The 18,731-nt window shown below is 37.3% G+C and overlaps 2 protein-coding genes across 5 annotated transcripts; one reads left to right on the top strand and one right to left on the bottom strand.

Annotated features, from left to right (window-relative positions):
- The first annotated feature begins 27 nt into the window (after nucleotides 1-27).
- LOC135734222 (uncharacterized) lies at nucleotides 28-6,648 on the top strand. The gene is made up of 4 exons (XM_065253143.2): nucleotides 28-199; nucleotides 874-1,506; nucleotides 2,142-2,282; nucleotides 4,626-6,648. Exons 2-4 carry the CDS (start codon nucleotides 925-927, stop codon nucleotides 5,466-5,468), a joined length of 1,566 nt encoding a protein of 521 aa, XP_065109215.1. The 5' UTR covers nucleotides 28-199; nucleotides 874-924; the 3' UTR covers nucleotides 5,469-6,648.
- Nucleotides 6,649-6,795: 147 nt separating this feature from the next.
- LOC135734226 (cytochrome P450 2K1-like) lies at nucleotides 6,796-17,010 on the bottom strand. Of its 4 annotated transcripts, none has more exons than XR_010527207.2 (10): nucleotides 16,594-16,868; nucleotides 15,829-15,991; nucleotides 14,334-14,483; nucleotides 14,094-14,254; nucleotides 13,450-13,629; nucleotides 13,218-13,359; nucleotides 12,944-13,128; nucleotides 9,871-10,012; nucleotides 9,473-9,733; nucleotides 6,796-9,287 (listed from the first exon to the last, which is right to left on the bottom strand). XR_010527207.2 is itself a non-coding variant. In XM_073813803.1 (10 exons), exons 3-10 carry the CDS (start codon nucleotides 15,860-15,862, stop codon nucleotides 9,525-9,527), a joined length of 1,203 nt encoding a protein of 400 aa, XP_073669904.1. In that variant the 5' UTR covers nucleotides 15,863-15,991; nucleotides 16,594-16,696; nucleotides 16,812-17,010; the 3' UTR covers nucleotides 6,796-9,524. The 4 variants fall into 4 exon arrangements, 3 of the variants coding, with proteins under 3 accessions (XP_073669904.1, XP_065109217.1, XP_065109219.1); XM_073813803.1 differs by having other exon boundaries at nucleotides 6,796-9,733; nucleotides 16,594-16,696; nucleotides 16,812-17,010; XM_065253145.2 differs by having other exon boundaries at nucleotides 6,796-9,733.
- Between the last annotated feature and the right edge of the window lie 1,721 nt (nucleotides 17,011-18,731).

Raw genomic sequence — 18,731 nt, 5'->3', positions numbered from 1 at the left:
TGACGTCATACATCCGCGACTAGTGCGAGAGGGCGGGGCTGTGCTCACGCAATGGACTTCTTGCAGTAAAAACACGAATCTTTGTGCGTATACTGTTCTGTTCGTGATATTTAATGATAGAAAAGCGCGCGTAAACATCGTAATGTGACCGCGTAGCGTCGGTGTGAATATTTAATACAGCGCTGTGATGTCGCAGTAGGTAAGAAATTATTTCTATTGTATTCTTAGTGCACTAAACCTGTATGCGCTACCATTGGGGTAGATGCATAAATTTGAATTTGTTCCCTGCTGGAAAATCCAGTTTGGACTGTGTTTTTAGCTGTGTTTTACAGCACGATTGCTTGTTTACCTTCTTGGAAGGTAGGCTATGCTTCAATAATATTATAGAGATACTTTTCAGTTGGAAGTTGGTCAAAACTAGCAGATCATCTTGGACCAACAACAAACCAGACTCAATTCAGTGCAGTGCAATTCAGATTCAGACCAGATTCATGCAGTACAATACAATTCAGATTCAAACCATATTCGGTTTAGTGTAGTGCAATTCAAATGCAAAGTTGATTTACTCCATTGCAGGACAATTCAGATTTAAACCAGATAAAATTCAGTGTAGTGCAATTCAGATTTAAACCGATTTAATTCAGTGCAGTGTAATTCAGATTCAGACCAGATTCATGCAGTACAGTCCAATTCATTTTTAAACCATATTCCGTTTAGTGTAGTATAATTCAGATGCAAAGTAGATACATTTAATACTAATGTAATACATTTACTAAAGTATGCAGTATACAAGTGCACACTGCTTGGAATACAGTTTTCATTCTGAATGTGATTGTGTAGATAACATCACTTCTGTCTTTGTATTTTTTTTAGGATCTGTTTGATCCAGCCTACTGTTGAGTGTCAATACTGCGATCCTCCACCATGGGCAGACTAGATGATGCTGCCAAGCGCAAAGTTGTGGAGCTGCGAGAAGCAGGCTTGAGCTTCCGCAAGATCAAGGCTGTGCTGGAGCTGGAGAACATTAAGGTGTCTGCGCAGGCCATCTACCTCTTCCTAAAGGAATTTCAAGGGAGAGCTCGGAGGGAAGACGGAGCAGCGGGGAGGAGCGGCCATGCGGTGCCGACGTCAGTCAGGGAGGTGGGCAGCAGCGAGACTCGACAGGTTGGCTGGAGCGACCAGCAGCTGAGAAACCTCCTCAGAGAAGCTTCACGAGTCGCAGCCTCTCAGCAGGCCACGTCTTCCTCGGTGGGACAGTCTTCTGGGACGGCAAGCAGAGGAGAAGCACAGGAGAAGGATAAAGATGAGGATATTCGGATTGTCAGCGTAACGAGTTTGGCCCAGGGCACACAGCACGCTGGCGTCCAGGTGCCACGTTCAGGCGGCGGCACAGGGGCGATGAGTGCCGTTAATTTTGCAAGACGACGACACACACCATCGCCTGCCAATCCTGTGCTGGTGGCTCGTAGGAGACTGCTGGATAAAGCTTTGCTTCATCGAGCAAGGGTGTGTTTGATTGTTTCAAGAACACATCTGCATCATCTTTTACCCCAAAATAAATTATGTATAATTTAAAGAAAATTTGCTGTCTTTTAGGCATTTTGACACTGCATAAATTATATTTCCATCCAATTCTTATTACTGTAACACAAAAATACCAAATGCCGTATTATTTATTTAGTAGTAGTATATTTAACTTTTTTATAGCAATAATTTGTGATAAGGTAGAATGTAAAACTGTATCAAGGCATAGATGAATAATAATGTGAAGCAGCCAATCAGAGCAGAGTTCAACATTATTATTCATGACCCTCTTAAATAAGGTAATAATAGACCATTTCATTCTAAATGCAAATCCTACGGTCATAAATGAACATGTAAAACCATCATTTTTGCACTTAATAAAGCCACAGACCTTCTATGTGGATATCAGAGAACAGATTTAACATTCAATGCATTCTTTGGCACCTTTAACAAATTCTAAAGTTGTAAAAATATTATACACACATGAACAACAGACCTCATTTACTTTAGGCAAAACTTTTGGGGTAAAATGTTTTAGTGAGATTCATCCTATAACAGTTTTTCTTGTTTTGTTGTAGTTTTGTGTATCATAGTAAATTTTCATGTGTTCTGTAAAGGTAAGGGAAGGTGGACCACAGACCGGCCAGCAGATGCCGCTGTCAGTAAGACGAGATCAGTCCTGTTTCACTGGTCCTGATGGGAGAAAAGTTGGGTTACCCCAGACAGCTTCATATGACCTTACCAGAGCTCCAAACTTGGTAAGTTTGAAAGTATCATAAAAAAATCATGTACTATTTATAAGGTGTGGAGATAAACCGTTAGGTATGATTAACTAGGGATGCACCGATAGGATTTTTTTGGGCCGATACCGATTTAAACAGACAACTTCTGGCCGATGCCGATACCGATATTAAACACTTGTATACAATACTATACAGTTGGTCTATAAGCTAGTTTATTTCTGCATCAAATTATTTTTACTGAACATGGATTTGATCTAATTAACATTCAACTGACCAACATAATAAGAGAGGCACAAATTAAGCTAAAACAAATATAATAAGACAGCATGACAACCTTCAAAGGTGGTTTTTGCTATTCAGCATTTATTTTATTAACAACATTAACTCATTTTTTTTTTTTTTTACATATAATGGATTTCTTTATGCATTTAATTAATAAACAATCGGTATCTGCCTTTCTTGTGCTATTGCCGATATGCCGATGGTTTCAAATTCATCAAAAATCGGCCGATAAATATCGGCGGCTGATACATCAGTGCATCACTATGATAAACCGATAGAAATTTTTCCACCGATAAGGGATTTTGGAATATTATCTCTATCAGGGTTGCTGTGAACATGGTACAAAAGTTTGTACATGTATTTAAGCACAGCAGTTTTAAAACAAGTGATTTTAAGCAGTTGAAACACAAACAACAGAGCTATAAGCACATGCTGTTTCTGTGTGAGGGGGCATGCAAACCACGCATCTGCTGCTCCTTGAGCTTGTGAGCATTTTTGCCGCTTTATTGGCCTTAAATACACATATGCATCAACATTTCCGTCTTTGCAAATATCCTCATAAACCCAACCACTATGGATGGAAATTAGCATTGTGCTAAATCTGGCGTATTTACGTCAATTTTTATTGTAAGTTCATTAATGTGCATTGTCCCATCTAAATAAATAAATAAATGAGTGAACCATTAAGATCTTAAGAGAAAGTGAACGGCTGAAAAAGAAAACGCATGTGTAACTGCATTTACATCAAAGGCGAATGAAGCGAATAAATTGCACTATTCAAGCATAGTTGGTCCCTTGAACATTTTGAGTTAACTCGCTTTATTCGCGTGTAAAATTCAGACGCAAATATGCTCAATTTTCCGGCTTTAGCTAGCTTGTAGTCTATAGTCTTTATGTGTCTTTATATGAGTTTGGTTCCAAAACGCAAAAAATCTATTTTTGACTAATTTGTATAAAAATGTGTTTTCTATACAAAGAAAGTGACAAGATGAAAATCACTATTTTTGTTACAAACTTTCACATAGCATCTTAAGGTTCGAAAAATTATTTGGGACATCGTCGCTGAACTTTTTTGACAACGATCAGCTGTAATTTTTTTAAAATTTTATTTTTGTTGACTTCAAGAAAAATAATGTTAAAGCTTGATGCTGTCGTGTGAGAACAAGCAACGGCATTTTTCCTTCGCCCGAGTAACATCGGTTCATTGCGTTTTGGAACCAAACTCTTCATATATAGCTCAAATTGAGTAAAGCGCGTTTTTAACAACTTAACAGATTGTCCGACCTCCTCACTCACTTTCTTTCAAGCAAGATCCTTTTTATTCCCGTTTCTATAAAAGTACGAAGATGTGTCGTACTGCTCCGGGTGTCCACATGCAACGATGATGATTTTGTCCTCCATTGTTGTTTCGTATTTCTGCCTCAGCTCGCCACGTCGTAATCTCGTCACTATTGGAGCAAGCTCCTGATTGGTTAAAGCGGCGTAAATATCTGCCAAAGTTCTTTTTTTTCAACTTGCGCAATTTGCACGAAACACTAAATTCGCAAGAACCGCGTAATTCGCACGAATCGCACCGCAGGATGTCTAACGCGTCTTTGCATACTTAACATGTAAATCACTTGCTCTTAATGCTTTATACGTGTTTGGTGTGAACGTACCATTACAGTATATTGGATCCAGACTTTGGTCTTAAAGGGGAAGTTACCTAATTTTGCTCCTGTTTAATGTTAATCAAACAGCATTGAGAAAAACATCTCTTACTGCTCTTAACAAAATCACTTTTCTATGTTTAGCAAGATATATTTATGATTTTTATAACATCAAATCCTCTATATGTAACCATAATATGTGATCCTGTCTGTGAAATCTAGGCTAAAGTCTCATAATCTAATGATGAGATTTTGAACATCAAAGTCTGAACATTCACATTGATTTTAATCTTTGACATATTCTTACTCAGACAATATTAAAGATATCAAGATTATATTTGCACTGACTGTTCTTTACATTATGTAGGAAGATTTTATGCAGTAAATCACAAAAATTGGGATCTTTATTTAAATCTTTATTCCTCAGAGGGGCTCCCAAGGACCCTTTCCTCCCAAGAGATGGATGCAAAGGACAGGCACTCCCATTCGCACCCTTCAACATCCTCCTCGCATAGCCATCCGCCCCCCGGACCCGGCCGCAGCTGGGAATACATCCCAAAACGCAGGTCCTTCTGCACGAGTCCAAAACGTGACCAGCCAATCTTCCCCTCCTCCCCAGAGGAACATCCTTGACCCTGGAGCTGTGAGCGGCCTGCAAGAGCAGATTCAGTCCTTGAGCTCCGAACTGAGAAATCTGGGCGTAGCGCTGAGGATGATGGCAGAACAACAAGGCCGGTTGGAAAGAGAGCAAGCCCAGCAGACTCAGGTCCAGAAGCAGATCCTCAGCACCCTTCAAGAAGTGGCGACCAGACTAGAACCCTGCAACGTACTGCAGTCACCGTCTGCCTCAACGTTACCAGCGTCCTGTTCCCTGGCCTCTGCTGAACCCTTCAGCCAGGCCGCCCCCAGCCAGGGCATCTACGCTCAGTGCAGTCAAGCACAGACACGATACAACGAGATCCACGACTCGGGACTCGAGGGCATTGAGGGGTTCTCTCTGGACCAGCTTAGCCCAGCCACCATGAACGGATTTCAGCAGTGCCCAACCACCGGCGTGCCCTCGTTCACCCATGCACAAACGTTTTCCCATTCACCCTATACGCAGTCGCACACAGACTCATACACAGGCATGAATAATAAATCGGTAGATATGCCCTCAACCAGTTCGAATGGGACTTTCCAGAGTTGTAGTCCACCTAACCAGTCCACCAGTCTTCCAGTGTCTCCACACGAGACAGAGCTGAACATTATTAAGGTGGAGAATGTCTGAAAATCCAGCAACGAAACATATGTCGAAAACTTTCAGCACAATGTCTGAATTTTATAGACGACAATTCACATTATAACCCCTTGTAGCGCTCTTGCAGTGATGTGGCCAAGCTGGCGTAGCTAAAAGTGTTTATTCTTACGAATTGCATCGCCTCTGTTTCGGGCTGTAATGAAGTAGATGTATTTTCTCTGAGAGCTGTTTCTCACAGGGTAAATTCACAGACGACTTTATCACTCACCAGTATTTCACAAATACATATCTATATATATTCAGTGTTGTAGTAAGACCTTACATAACGAACTGTATTGCTTTTATTAACTTAAAATGTTTTGTTTTATCTAAATACACCCCGGGTCCCCTTACATGGAAGTTGTCGCCATGTTTCTTCAGTAGCCCTAAACAGACAAACTGCTCTATCGTAGCTGTGGACTGAGCCATTGGTTGCAATTCCCAATCTCACTTTTGAAATTTGTCAAAATAACTTAAAATCGTAACACTACTACAAAGAGTAAAAACAGAAGTCCTCGAAATTTGAAATGATGGGCCATGTGAGCAAATCCTGCAGAAAATCTGAAATGGGTACACTGGAAAAAATTATTCATTCAATTTACTCAATTTTTTAAGGTAAGTGGTTGCAATCAATTTATTTAAGCTACATTTAAACAAAAGTTTTTTATTTTATTATATTTTACTAATCGTTTTTGTTTAAATGTAGCTTAAATAAATTGATTGCAACCACTTACCTTAAAAAAAAATTAAGTAAATTGAATGAATCATTTTTTTCAGTGTATATGACAGTTCGGCGTTATAGTAGCTAAAAGTTCGTGTTTGCTCTTAAGTAAATTTTAAGTTAAATGATAGAAGTTTAGCGTTATTGTAGCATCGTTACTAAGAGACATTGGTTTATATTATTGTACATTATTACATGTTAACTGTCCAAAATTTCAAGACCAGCAAAAAACTGTCCAAGAGAAGAGTTTTCTTATTTAAAACCTGTTTTTGACTTTTCATATGAAAATAAATATCAGTAGTTTTAGTGAAATATGATTTTGTTTTTTGTGAAAGTCTGTTTATTGAAGAAGTGCAACATGAAACAACAATGACCATAGTACAAGTGTGTGGTATTGATGGTACTGTACATTAAACACATTTTCAAACATTTGACCAGAATCACATATGTGACCTTGGACAACAAAACCAGACATAAGTCGCACGGGTATATTTGTAGCAATGGCTTACAATACAATTTAATGGGTCAAAATGATCGATTTTTCATTTATGCCAAAAAACATTAAGAATATTAAAGGTGCCATAGAATATAAAACTATATTTACCTAGGCATGGATGAATAATAAGACCTCTGTACATGGTAATAATGACATATTGTGAGCCTTAAACGTGTTTGTTTCCACATTTTTGTGTAAACCTTGTGCACGCAAAAGACAGGAAAACAGAACAATCTCAACATAACACCAACTGTGACGTTACAGTCGAGATGTGCGCCCCAACATTAAATCACACATTAAATTAATTACAAAGTTGTTAAAATGCTAAAAACAAACAAAGTTGTGACTGCAGAGTTAGCACTATATGCTAGTTAATGCTATATGCTAGCGTTTATGCTAAAGTTCTACTATTGACGTTACAGTTACGCTTTGCAGGTTCATATTGAAAAAAAAACGTATCACTCAGAAACGTCCATTAACAATCAAACAATTATTTGTTCCTCAGAATCTGTATTATCGTCTGCTACAGGCTCAAACATAAGATCTGTTTACACACACACAGAGCTACTGAAGGAGCTGCTCTGAGAAACAGCCAATCAGAACAGAGCTCAACATTATTATTCAAGACTCTTCTAAATAGGGTAATAATAGACCAATTTCATTCTAAAGGTAAATCCTAGGGATGTAAATGGACATGTGAAACTGTATGTAGATATCAAAGAACGATTTAACATATTTCAAGGCATTCTTTTGGCACCTTTAAGTAAATATTATGTTCCATGAAGATATTTACAGCAAAATGGATTTATCATTATTTATGTGTTGCTAAAGACTTCATTTGGACAACTATTAATGTGATTTTCTTAATATTTTGACATTTTTGCACCCTTTAGATTTCAGATTTTCAAATAGTTGCATCTTGGCCAAATATTGTCCTATCCTAACAAATCATATACATAACTGGAAAGCTTATTTGTTTTTATTATTATTATTATTATTAATATCAATTTGACCCTTATGAGTGGTTTTGTGGTCCAGGGATACACTTTGAACTTAATATGGGTGATGCACTTAACATAAATCAATACCTGAGTTCAGAATCAAGTCTGTAAGCCTTTACATCACTGAACATAACAGTGAGTATAAATTGATCATTTGTTTTAAAGATTAAAATAAATAACATCAGGCTCTTAACCAGCAAGAGGCAGAAGGCTCTTATTAAAGCAGGGGTTCAAACATTTCGCTTTACCCCCCAAAATTCATGACATAAAATAATCTCAAACTATAAATCTGAATTAAACAAAACAAATTAAATTACACTATGTAGTGCTGTTGGTTAGTACTCCATTCTTCTGAGGTTTAATTACACAGAATTTATGATAAATTAATGTATTTTATAAAATGTCATTAAACTGGGGCAACCCTGGCACCATAAACAAACTACAATAGTTACCCAGCAAGCAATTCGGCATTTAAAAGATGTCGTAATAGCTGCTCAAACAAAGACCAGTCATCTAAGATAAAACAAGGAAACATTTGGCCTGTCAGTTAAAATTGTATAAACAATAGATAATTTAATAAACCATAGCCAAAAAATAAGTAAAATGAAATAAATCAATAAATGAAACCAAACACCTTGTTTATTTAATCTTGCAAGCTATTTTGGCAAAAACGACATCTAGCCAAAATAAACTTGAATTTGGTTAAAAGTGGGTTACTCATAGCTAGACTATATTGGGTCTATAATTGGGTGATTCTCGCAAAATTAGACTTATGAGGTGTCATGAAACATTTTGATAATAAAAGTAAATGCAAAGTAAGAGTATCAAAATAAGAAGCATACAGTTACAAACATCTCTTCATGTACTATTTTGCACAAGATTTCAAATGACATCATACAAACCAATTTTGTTGTTTTTTCCACATTTAAGGGGAACATTTTCATTACCGCAACGTGTCCATGACTGGATTTGTGTTCTTTGACATGGAAATATTTATAATTAAAAAATCTAAAAAATTAAAAGCTTCAATGCATGTCATACTATAAACATTTACAGTAAAGAAACATGTGGTATTTGGTGATCATTGGTAAATGTAGAGACAATAATAAGGAATATAAATGTGTCCAAGAAAAATTTTCTCATCCTCCGCAACAATTTTCAATCATTGTTTAAGCCCTCAAGGAACTAACATTTAAAAAAAAAATTTCACTTAAGATAACAGTAATAGTTAACGTTAATGTTAACAGTTAATGTACCAGGTAACAGTTCCTATTTTTTTCTTTAGATAAAAGTTGAAATTTAGTTTGTCATAGTACCTAGACAACTTTTTAGTTCTCATTACCGAAACATGAGTTTGTTAATGCATATATTTAAAGTAATATCATGTTGCGGTAATGATAATAAACAGACCTTAATCTTATATGTGCAAAAAAAAAAAGGCTTTAAGGGCTTTTTAATAATTCTGATGCTGGACACCTTCTGGATTTCATGAGAATCACCCAATTAAGCTAGGCCAGTGGTTCTCCAACTTTTCGGCATGCCCCTCAACCCCCACTCCTTTCCCCGGGTAGGGTGCATCTATCCGTGCCCCCCTCCAAAGAAAATTGATGACATAAAACAATGTCAATCTTTAAATTTGAATTAAACAAAACATTTTAAATTACACAATGTAGTGCTGTTGGTTAGTAGCTTTATTTTTTAAGGTTTAATTACACAAAATTTATGATACATTTTTGGCGCCTGGCATCTCACGCCCCCTAGTTTGAGAACCACTGACCTGCAGAAGCTGAAATGACGGTTGTTGCTTGCTGGGTATTATGACTTTTGACTTATGGATTATGGTTGTGTTTTTCTGCCCTACTGACTGCACACAGTTTGTGTGGTGAGGGGTTCAAGATGATACCCCCAACTGCAGTGAGATCCAATTCATCTTCAGAGACTCCAGGTGGAGGAGTGAAGTGAAAACACTGAAGAAGAGAAGTGAAGAAAAGAAAGAGCTCCATCCTGGCCAAACTCTCTCCTAAACAAGCCCTGCGTCCTGAGAGAAAAGAAGGGAATGCATTTGTAATGACATACATAACATGACTACGCTATTTGCACTAGAACTCTACTGTTAAAACAACACCAACCCATTTAAGTCAGATTGAATTGGATGAGAATTGGTAAGTTTATTACCTGCAGAGAAGGGCATAAAGGCGTCACGTTTGATCAGCTGACCGTTCTCATTGAGGAAGTGTTCAGGGTTGAAAGTGTTGGGCGTCTCCCACTCGCTCTCATCTCGAAAAACAGACGTCAGCAGTGGCAGGACACACGTCCCCTAGATTTCAGAAGAAAACACAGATAACATTAGTGTGCTTAATAGAAGAGGTTGTGGACTTCAAGGACCACTGGCTGAATGTCTGATGCATAGGGAGCACTTTTCTGGAAAAACTTGAGCAGATTTCAAAGTCATCCTCTGATTGGTTAAATTATACAGGATTTCTGGGAGATATTATTTATTTCCAAGAAATGTGTGTGTCGCGATCTTTTAGGGTCCTCCGGAAGCAACACAAACCTAAATCTAATTGAAGAAGAAAGCTGAAGTGACGATCAGTGTTTGAATTATGTCAAATATTATGGTGGTCCGCTAGCTAACCCAAGCCCCCCGTCATTACAGGGTCGTCATTTTATGTTGGTCCTGGATCAACTTTATTTAAAGAAACCCCAAACTACAGTTAAAGGGACACCAGGAAAGTCTGAGTATTATTTCTCTACGAGCTCCCCCTAGTGTCTGGAAGTAATTAAATGCTTTCAAACACACTGTCGAAAAAAACGAACTGTTGTCCCTCCCCCCTCACAACCAAGCTTATCAGCTCTCAACCCATCTGCGCAGAGGAACTGGTGTTTTCCAATCTACTTATGTCTATAAGTAATATTTCTAGATAAGTAATATTTCCTTTTCAACTGATTTTTTTTTTTTTATTGTGGATAATAGTATTTTTCCCGTGAACGACCGAAATGAAAGAGGCAAACCACTGCTTTCGTGTTTTGTTTTTTGGGAGAGTGGGCATGAGAATAATATAATTATAAATAAATAAATATATATATATATATATAGACAAGCAAAGATAAAATGCCATTCGACCAGATGAACTTATAGACCTTACTAATATAACTTTAGACAAATATTATTTAAATATTATCTGCCTGTCTGTCTGTCTGTCTGTCTGTCTGTCTGTCTGTCTGTCTGTCTGTCTGTCTGTCTGATATAATACGCCATTCAGTTAAAAACATAAGACATGCAATCGTACTTTCATTCTTACCTTAAAATGTAACGGTTGCTTTTCTGTAATAATAATAATAATCCTCTATGACGTATGCGATCGACAAATATGACTTCCGGAAGACGCACCCGAAATCCTGGCCAGGACGCGTCCGGGAAGAATGGCATCTATGGTCACGTATGGTTAGGTCTGAAGCTCTTTTTCTTTTCTTGGAATCTTCCATCAAGGGTTTTCGCTGCTGCTTCCCCGACTCTGCCATTTGCAACAATCGCTAGCCGTGTTTCGCTCGCCTGCCTTGTTTGCCATAAAGTGATCCTGCTTCTAGTGATATCTGAGACTTTGCGAGACTGAAGTACGGCGGGTCGGATACAGCGAACTTGGAAGTGGGGTATTCTTCCTACAGGCGGTAGGGGCGGGCGAGAGAGTCTTCATTCATCCTGCAATGAGTCATTTAACCATATACCAACTTACGAAGATGATTTATTAACATAAAAATGCTGCCTTGTGTCCCTTTTACTGAAACCCTAACCATTTTTACCCCTCAGATGTGTGAAAAATTGTTTGATAATATTTTTTTTAAAGCCTCTAACCAAATTCTAAATCTAACAATCTGTCAATTCCGACAAAAAACAGTGTGAGGCGCACTTGAGAGTTTAGTGGGACAAATTAAGAGATTGGTTCCAAAATGTGATAAACGCCTTTTTTTAAAGTTACCGCCAAAATTTATATTGTATCTGGTCAGTATAAAAAGTAAATTCTTTATTTTACGCAAAATCTAATATCCGCCATGTTATTCTGTCATTTTTTCTCCCATGTTTTCCCCAAAACGCGGCAAACGCCAGTCCTCCTTCTCTGCAGAATGCAATAAATCCACTTAACCAATCACAACGCACCATTCCACGCATTGTAAACAACAATAGCGGCACTTTGAATACACACAGAATTTTAGGCACCCGGGCGTAGGGAAAATGCCGGCTGTTGTTTATTCTCCCAACAGCATCAAGCTTCTGTCATGTTAACACATTGATCTCAGAGGACCTTATAAAAAACTTTACATTATTTTATGCGAAGTCAATGAAAATCGAGCAGGACCAAAACATTTTAAAGCTGATTGCTGTCAAAAAAGTTCAGTGACGACGTCCCAAGAATGACAGCAGCATGACAGTGTTATTAATATGACAAAGTAATTGTTTTGATTAATGTCATTTAATGTTTATTTTTTTTAATCAGTGTATACCACTAGTCAACTAAATGAATACAACATGGCAAAGATGAATGGAGATTTATATATTGATTCAATAGATTTATAGCATTTTGAAAAAAACGTGCATTTTGCAGAAAAAAATATGGCGATTTTTTATAGACATATTTGAAAATCAATTTGAATTTTTAATGTTATTATAACCTCAAGATGCTATGTGAAAGTTTGTAACAGAAAAAAATAGGTTTTCATCTTGTCACTTTCTTGATAGATTTATTGCGTTTTGGAACCAAACTCTTCAAATAATGGACCACATCGCTTTGTGGTAGCACAGCCAAGAATTTTAAATTCATGTATTATTTTAATTTTAATAAAAACCAGGGGATGCCCCTAATTTATATTTTTGTGCTCTATAGGGGGTCCCTCAATGCTAATAGGAGGTCTAGCGCCCCCTCATTTGGAACACTGGACAATATGCTTCATCAAGAAATCGAATAAACGCTGCATGCTTTAAAGTATGCAAGGTATTTTAATGTTTTTGTTATTGTTGTTATAAACTTAAAGACGTTCGTGAATGATGGTTGTACACCGGTCTGTTTAAGGAAGAGAAGAAATCATATCTAAAAGCTGCGTGTGGGGACGGTGCATTTTAGCACCACCTTTGCGCTTTGTTCTGTCCATTCTGAGAGAGAGGGGTGGGATGGATATTTTAAGAGGAGAAGATACTATACATTGTAACAATACACTGTAAAGTGTAATAATATACAATATGAGCAAGACGAACCTTCTTGATGAGATATCCATTGAAGTTGACATCACAGCTGGTTTTATGTGGAAGATCCAAGGGCACTATATTCGCCAGTCTCTGGATTTCATGGATCACAGCGTCTGTGTAAGGTAAATTCTTCCTGTCCTCTGTAACCGGTTCATGTCCGTCAAGCACCCTGTCAATTTCCTCATGAACACGATCTATAACCCAGAAGATCACACAAAGAACGTTTCATATCAATGAGACATTTTAGAACATTTTATTAGAGACGAATGTAATACAGTATGACCTTGTATGTAAGGATATTTGGCCATGAGCAGTAAACCCCAGCGTAGCGTTGTGCCGGTGGTGTCAGTACCGGCAACAAACAGGTTGGCCACAGTCATGAGCAGGTTCAGATCATTAAATTGCGAATCATTTTCCCCAGATTCCTGTTAAAGGAACAAAAATCATGCTTGATTATTATTTAGATTGAGAATTAAAGTTAATATAAGTAAATAAATACATTAATGATATTCTACCTCTAAGCTTTGTTTTTGAATGAGGAAGGCATCAACTAATCCTCTGCAGTCGAGAGGGTTAAAGGTCTCCCGTAAGCGATCCACCAGGACCTGCATTTCGGCAATGTTGCTTTCCACACTTTCCATTAACAGTCTCCAGGTCTTCAGCCAAGGCCCAATCACTGGAAACATGTTGTAGATCTGCAGGTCAATAAAGTACGACATAAACATCAGGGCTGCGTTTCCCAATAACTTTGTCTCTTAGCATGCTACCTTAACTACAGGTATATCTTTTCTAGGCATGTTCCTCAAACTACACTTTAGCGGGTTGTTTGTCTCACGTTATTGGTTAAATTGGTTGATGCTGGACAGAGGTTTTCAAGTCGTGACACTGGCACGGTTATATGTAATTAAAAATTGATGCAGTAATACTTACCATCGGACATTTTTATCACGATTAACCATTAAACTGGTAATTGTTACATCTCTAGACATACGAATAAATAATCGGTACATACAGAGATTTATGAATAAATTATTGCAAATTATACAATTAGGGAAGAAAATACAGTATTTCTAAGAAGCGCACATATAAATACCAAATGTATCTGAATTTTCAATAAAGGCTAAAAGTGTCACATAGAGGAAGATTTAAAAATGGAAACCTGTATGACAGCAGAGCCGATCCTGAGGACGTTCTGGTTTGCCTTGTTAACCATTTCTTTAAACTGTGGGTCATCATATTCAAACCGATTTCCATAAACAATAGCTGAGATGATGTTGGAAACGGCATAATTTAAAGGCTGTGTTGTATCAAAGGGTTTTCCTGGAAGAGATACAGAAGTTTTGTTATACAAACAGCACTTAAAAAGGTTATTATGAATTGTACGCTGTAGTTTTTACACCTTGGTAAGTCTCAAAAACTTCCCGCAGATATCGGGTCTCCTGAATAATTTTGTCTTCGCTCAGTTTCTTTCCCATTCCAAAGTCTCGAAGAGTTGAGAGAGCAAATCTTCTCATGGTTTTCCAATTGTCACCATTTGCAAAGAGGATTCCTGCAGGAAAATGTTGTTAATTTGTTTGTTTTTGGAGTTATTTTCTCAAAATACACATCACCTCATTTCTCAGGATGCTGAAAAGGTTCATTTAAAGCAGTTCAATGATTCAGTGTGTCTAAGCCCATCCTTTCTGTAAGCCTACTCTGCTCTTATTGGTCAACTGGCCCAGTTTGTTGTGATTGGTCTATCCACATACAGAGTGTTGGAAACGAAACACTCATAGAGTGCCGTAGGGATGACGCAGGGTTTTGAAGTTTTTTAACCAGCTCTCCTTTTTCTTCACACAAAATAATCTCCTGGACAGCAATCCGTCTGGATTCAAGAGTGGTCACTCAACTGAGACTGCACTGCTTTCAGTCATTGAAGCCCTAAGGCAAGCAAGGGAAGCCTCTACTAACTAAATCTCTCTGCAGCTTTTGACACTGTCATTCACCACATCCTTCTTTTGACCCTTAAGGTTATGGGTGCCTCTGTTCTGGCGCTGCTATTGTAGAAAAGGTCTTGAAGTCATACCTGTCAGGTAGGTCATTTAAGGTATCCTGAGGAGGTGATGTCTCTGAACCACAATGTCTCAATACTGGGGTACCTCAAGGCTCAGTGCTTGGACCACTGCTCTTTTCAACATGACATCCCTGAGTTCTGTCATTCGAAAAATGGCTTTTCCTACCATTACTATGCAGATGACACAACACCACTTGCCGTTGCAACCTGACGATCCCACAGTTGAAGGAAGATATTTTAAGGAATGTTTGTAACCTAACCGATCATGAGCCCCATTCACTTTCATATTAGGAAAAATTATATTACGATTTTGAACGATTAGGTTACAAACATTTCTCAAAATATCTTCATCAAAACAAAGAAATTTATACAGGTTTGTAACAACATGAGAGTGAGTAAATGATGACAGAATTTTAATTTTTGGGTAAACTAAAATGCAGGGGCGTCATGCACCAATTTTTTTAAGGGGGCACAGGGTGCACAGCTCACAGAAATTTGTGCATACACAGACATCAAACGAAATATTAAAGAGCTTTCAGTCTTTTCCATGGCACTTACATTTCTAACAATCTGAACACCCCTGCTTTCATGCAAAAACCTCCAAAATAAAAGTGTTGACTAACTTTTATTTCAAATACTATTCAATCGGAATAATGACATATTGGTATCACATTTACATCTGAAACGGCATAGTTTATTTATTTAAGTTTTAATAAATGACTTGTTTATTTGTGGCATTAATTTTATAGAATAATACAGTTGTTATGCAACAAAAGACAAACAAATTAATATAAATAAATAAAAAGAATGTGTTTAACTGACAGTTAAAGTGATGTGTTACCATGTCCTTTATTGATGTCTTGGAATATGGGCATGATGTCTCGTTCCCCAAATTCTTCAGCCTGGTTCACCAGTGCTTGTTTAACCGTCTTGAATCCAGACAAAACCACAATCTTTTTGGGTCCAAGATGAACTTTGAACACTGACCCATATTTCTTGGATAACTGAAACAAGAGCAAGGAAAACCGTTTAAATTTTAACATATATCCATCTATTCTTTAAACCTCCAAATTTAAAGTGTGCTATTTCATGTATTAATGAATGTTTAATTTTTGTTTCTGTACAAAATGTGCCTTTGTGATTCATTAGGAATGTTTGAAAATCATGTACCTGTGACAAATAAGTAGCAAAATTCTTTGTAATCTTTCAAACTTGATCCATGCCCCCCAACCCAGGGCCCATTTGTTCAAAAGTTTTTATCTGGATCAATATAATTAAATATAATTTTTTTGTCAAAATTAAGCATCATTTTGTTAGTTACAACTGGGGATTAAGAGGGATTATTTATATGGACTTGTTTTTTAATTGACTGGAAGGTCCCCCAATGTTATACTTTAAATCAGAGGTCTAAGGATGTCACTTCCGATTGTTAAAACTCAAAGACTTAAGTGAAAGCATGTAAAAAAAACTATTTTCAAGTTAGTTTCAATAAAAACCCTCAAGGAAGAACACAACATTGAGACACGCACACATTCGCTTAGGTCTGTAACTGTGGATTAAACTAGGTAAAGATCTGGAAAATCTATAAAATTTAAAGCGTACTCACATTACAGAGGCTCACATGAAGTTGTTTGAGGTCCAGAAGGTGCAGGTTTCCCACGAGTGGCAGTGGTTTGGGTCCTGGAGGTTCTTGGTCATCTTCTGGAGACCTGAAGCAGAAGTAAATAACCAAAAGCAGCAGAAGAGCAGTGAGTACAGCTCCTGTGCTGGAGACATTCAGGAGAAGTGTTTCCACTAAAACCATAGTAAAAGAGATTTACACACAGCTGTAGTGAGTCTTCAAACTGAACAGACCAGTATTCATGCCAGGAAATGATTTGGTCCAAAACATGGAGGAGGAGGAATGGAGGAGGAGGAGCCAGGAAAGATTTGCAACACAACAGCAGTAGGGTGTCAATCTGTCCACAGAGGCCACAAAAGGATTTGGACACTATGTGCACTATGATAGAGCCGGGCGAACTAAAGCCCTGCTAGGGGACACCAGACACAAGAGCATGTAAAATGACAGCTTGATTTTTCTATAAATGTATTTTTGTTAATATATTTAAGCATGAGGTTTACGTAACTGACTCTGTCTAAACACCTAACTGTATTTTGATGCTGCAAACATTTTACAACGCAACAGCGTTCCTCAATGTTTTTTTTTAAGAAACCGTAATCGAGCCATTGTCAGCGTTTTATTACGTATAGGATTAGAAATAAATGTGTGTGTGACAGTTTAGTCTTTGTCATGTTCATTGTTATAATTGTGTTCTTTATCATAGTTTTATCATTTTTACCTGTGTTCAGTTGTCATTGCCCCCACCTGTCATCATGTTTGTATATTCCCCTTCCTCTATATCATCTTGTCAGTTTTGTGTAGCTGTATCTGTTCATCATTTTTTTTCAGCTCCCAGAGTTAAACTTGTGAGTTTTACTCAATAATCAAAGACTTTGCTGCCGTAACATGGCAATGATTTTTAAGCCTCCAAAAATAGTCCCTTCGATAAGTTTCAATAGCTGGGGACTATTTTCGGGCACTGCGTAATATCATTGCGCAGCAAAGTCCTTGAATATTACGCCAGAATGAGAGTATAGTTCCTAGCCATATCGGTCTAGAAAAGCGCAACTTTTAATTTTATGCCGGTCTTAGTACACAATGTAACTGCAGAAGAGTATAGTTTTAAATAGGAAAAATATAAAAACGTTTGTCATTTTTGAGCACGATGCTAATGGTCTAATCAGATTCAATGGATTATGCTAAGCTATGCTAAAAGTCGTACCGCCAGACCCGGAGATCAGCTGAATGGGTTTCAAAAGGGTAAAAATCTATTGTTTAACTCTAAGGGAGCTGGAAAATGAGCATATTTTCAAAAAAATCTGTTGTACTAGTCTACATGTTGTCCCATGTTACTGTGTGCATGTCAAAAAATGTAATGTTATTCAAATATAAACACTTTCCATTCAAATCATCCTCAGACCTTCACCAAAACGATAACCTGTGTGGCTTTGAAAGTTTTCTTATATGTCGTGTTGGTAAGCCAATTAACACAAAAATCTTTTTTGAAAATAGTTAATTATTCTAATAGGGAAACTCTTATTTTTACCAGTTTCTTTAGACCAATTACTTTCCACAAATGTTAATTACTAACAATGTTTTGACAATCACAATACATCTGTAATGCGAAGTGATTTTTACGACATCTCCACATCCCAAACACAACTAAAACGTTATGTTAGATTTATAGTGTGTAAATAATAACGTATTGACATTTGCCAATTGTATTGGGGTCACTGAAACTCACATTTTGATAAAGTTTTATAATTTATTGTCCTCTGAAGTCGACAAAGTGAGGACAGTTTGTGCAGTGTAACACTGAGGTAAATGTTGGATTTAAAGGTCACCTAATATGGCAATTTTTTCAAGATGTAATATTAGTCTCACATGTCCCTAGTATGTGCCTGTGAAGTTTTAGGTCTTAATATCCGATAGATCAGTGGTTCTCAACGTGTGATATGCAAGCTCCAGACTAGTATGTGGAGAAATCACTAAATAAAATGTAAATTCACAAGTTCGCCTGCTTATTCAGTCTTAACATTAAATAGTAAACAAACTTGGCTTGCCACCCTCAAAGGAGCTCAAACCCGAAGGTCATTCGAGCCCCAAGTTCAGAAATGCACAGAGGAAAAAAGAGCTGTGAAGGA

This window comes from Paramisgurnus dabryanus, chromosome 3 (genome assembly GCF_030506205.2).
Source record: "Paramisgurnus dabryanus chromosome 3, PD_genome_1.1, whole genome shotgun sequence".
In the NCBI taxonomy this organism is placed as follows: Eukaryota; Metazoa; Chordata; class Actinopteri; order Cypriniformes; family Cobitidae; genus Paramisgurnus; species Paramisgurnus dabryanus.
This window is presented reverse-complemented; position numbering and strand designations above follow the sequence as displayed.

Coding starts and splice junctions, on each gene's coding strand:
- LOC135734222 (XM_065253143.2), top strand. CDS start 925: ATGGGCAGACTAGATGATGCTGCCAAGCGCAAAGTTGTGGAGCTGCGA. Junction 1,507..2,141: donor CTTTGCTTCATCGAGCAAGG/GTGTGTTTGATT, acceptor TGTTCTGTAAAG/GTAAGGGAAGGTGGACCACA. Junction 2,283..4,625: donor TTACCAGAGCTCCAAACTTG/GTAAGTTTGAAA, acceptor TTTATTCCTCAG/AGGGGCTCCCAAGGACCCTT.
- LOC135734226 (XM_065253145.2), bottom strand. CDS start 16,791: ATGGTTTTAGTGGAAACACTTCTCCTGAATGTCTCCAGCACAGGAGCT. Junction 10,013..12,943: donor ATGGATATCTCATCAAGAAG/GTTCGTCTTGCT, acceptor TCTGAAATCTAG/GGGACGTGTGTCCTGCCACT. Junction 9,734..9,870: donor CTTTATGCCCTTCTCTGCAG/GTAATAAACTTA, acceptor CTTTTCTCTCAG/GACGCAGGGCTTGTTTAGGA.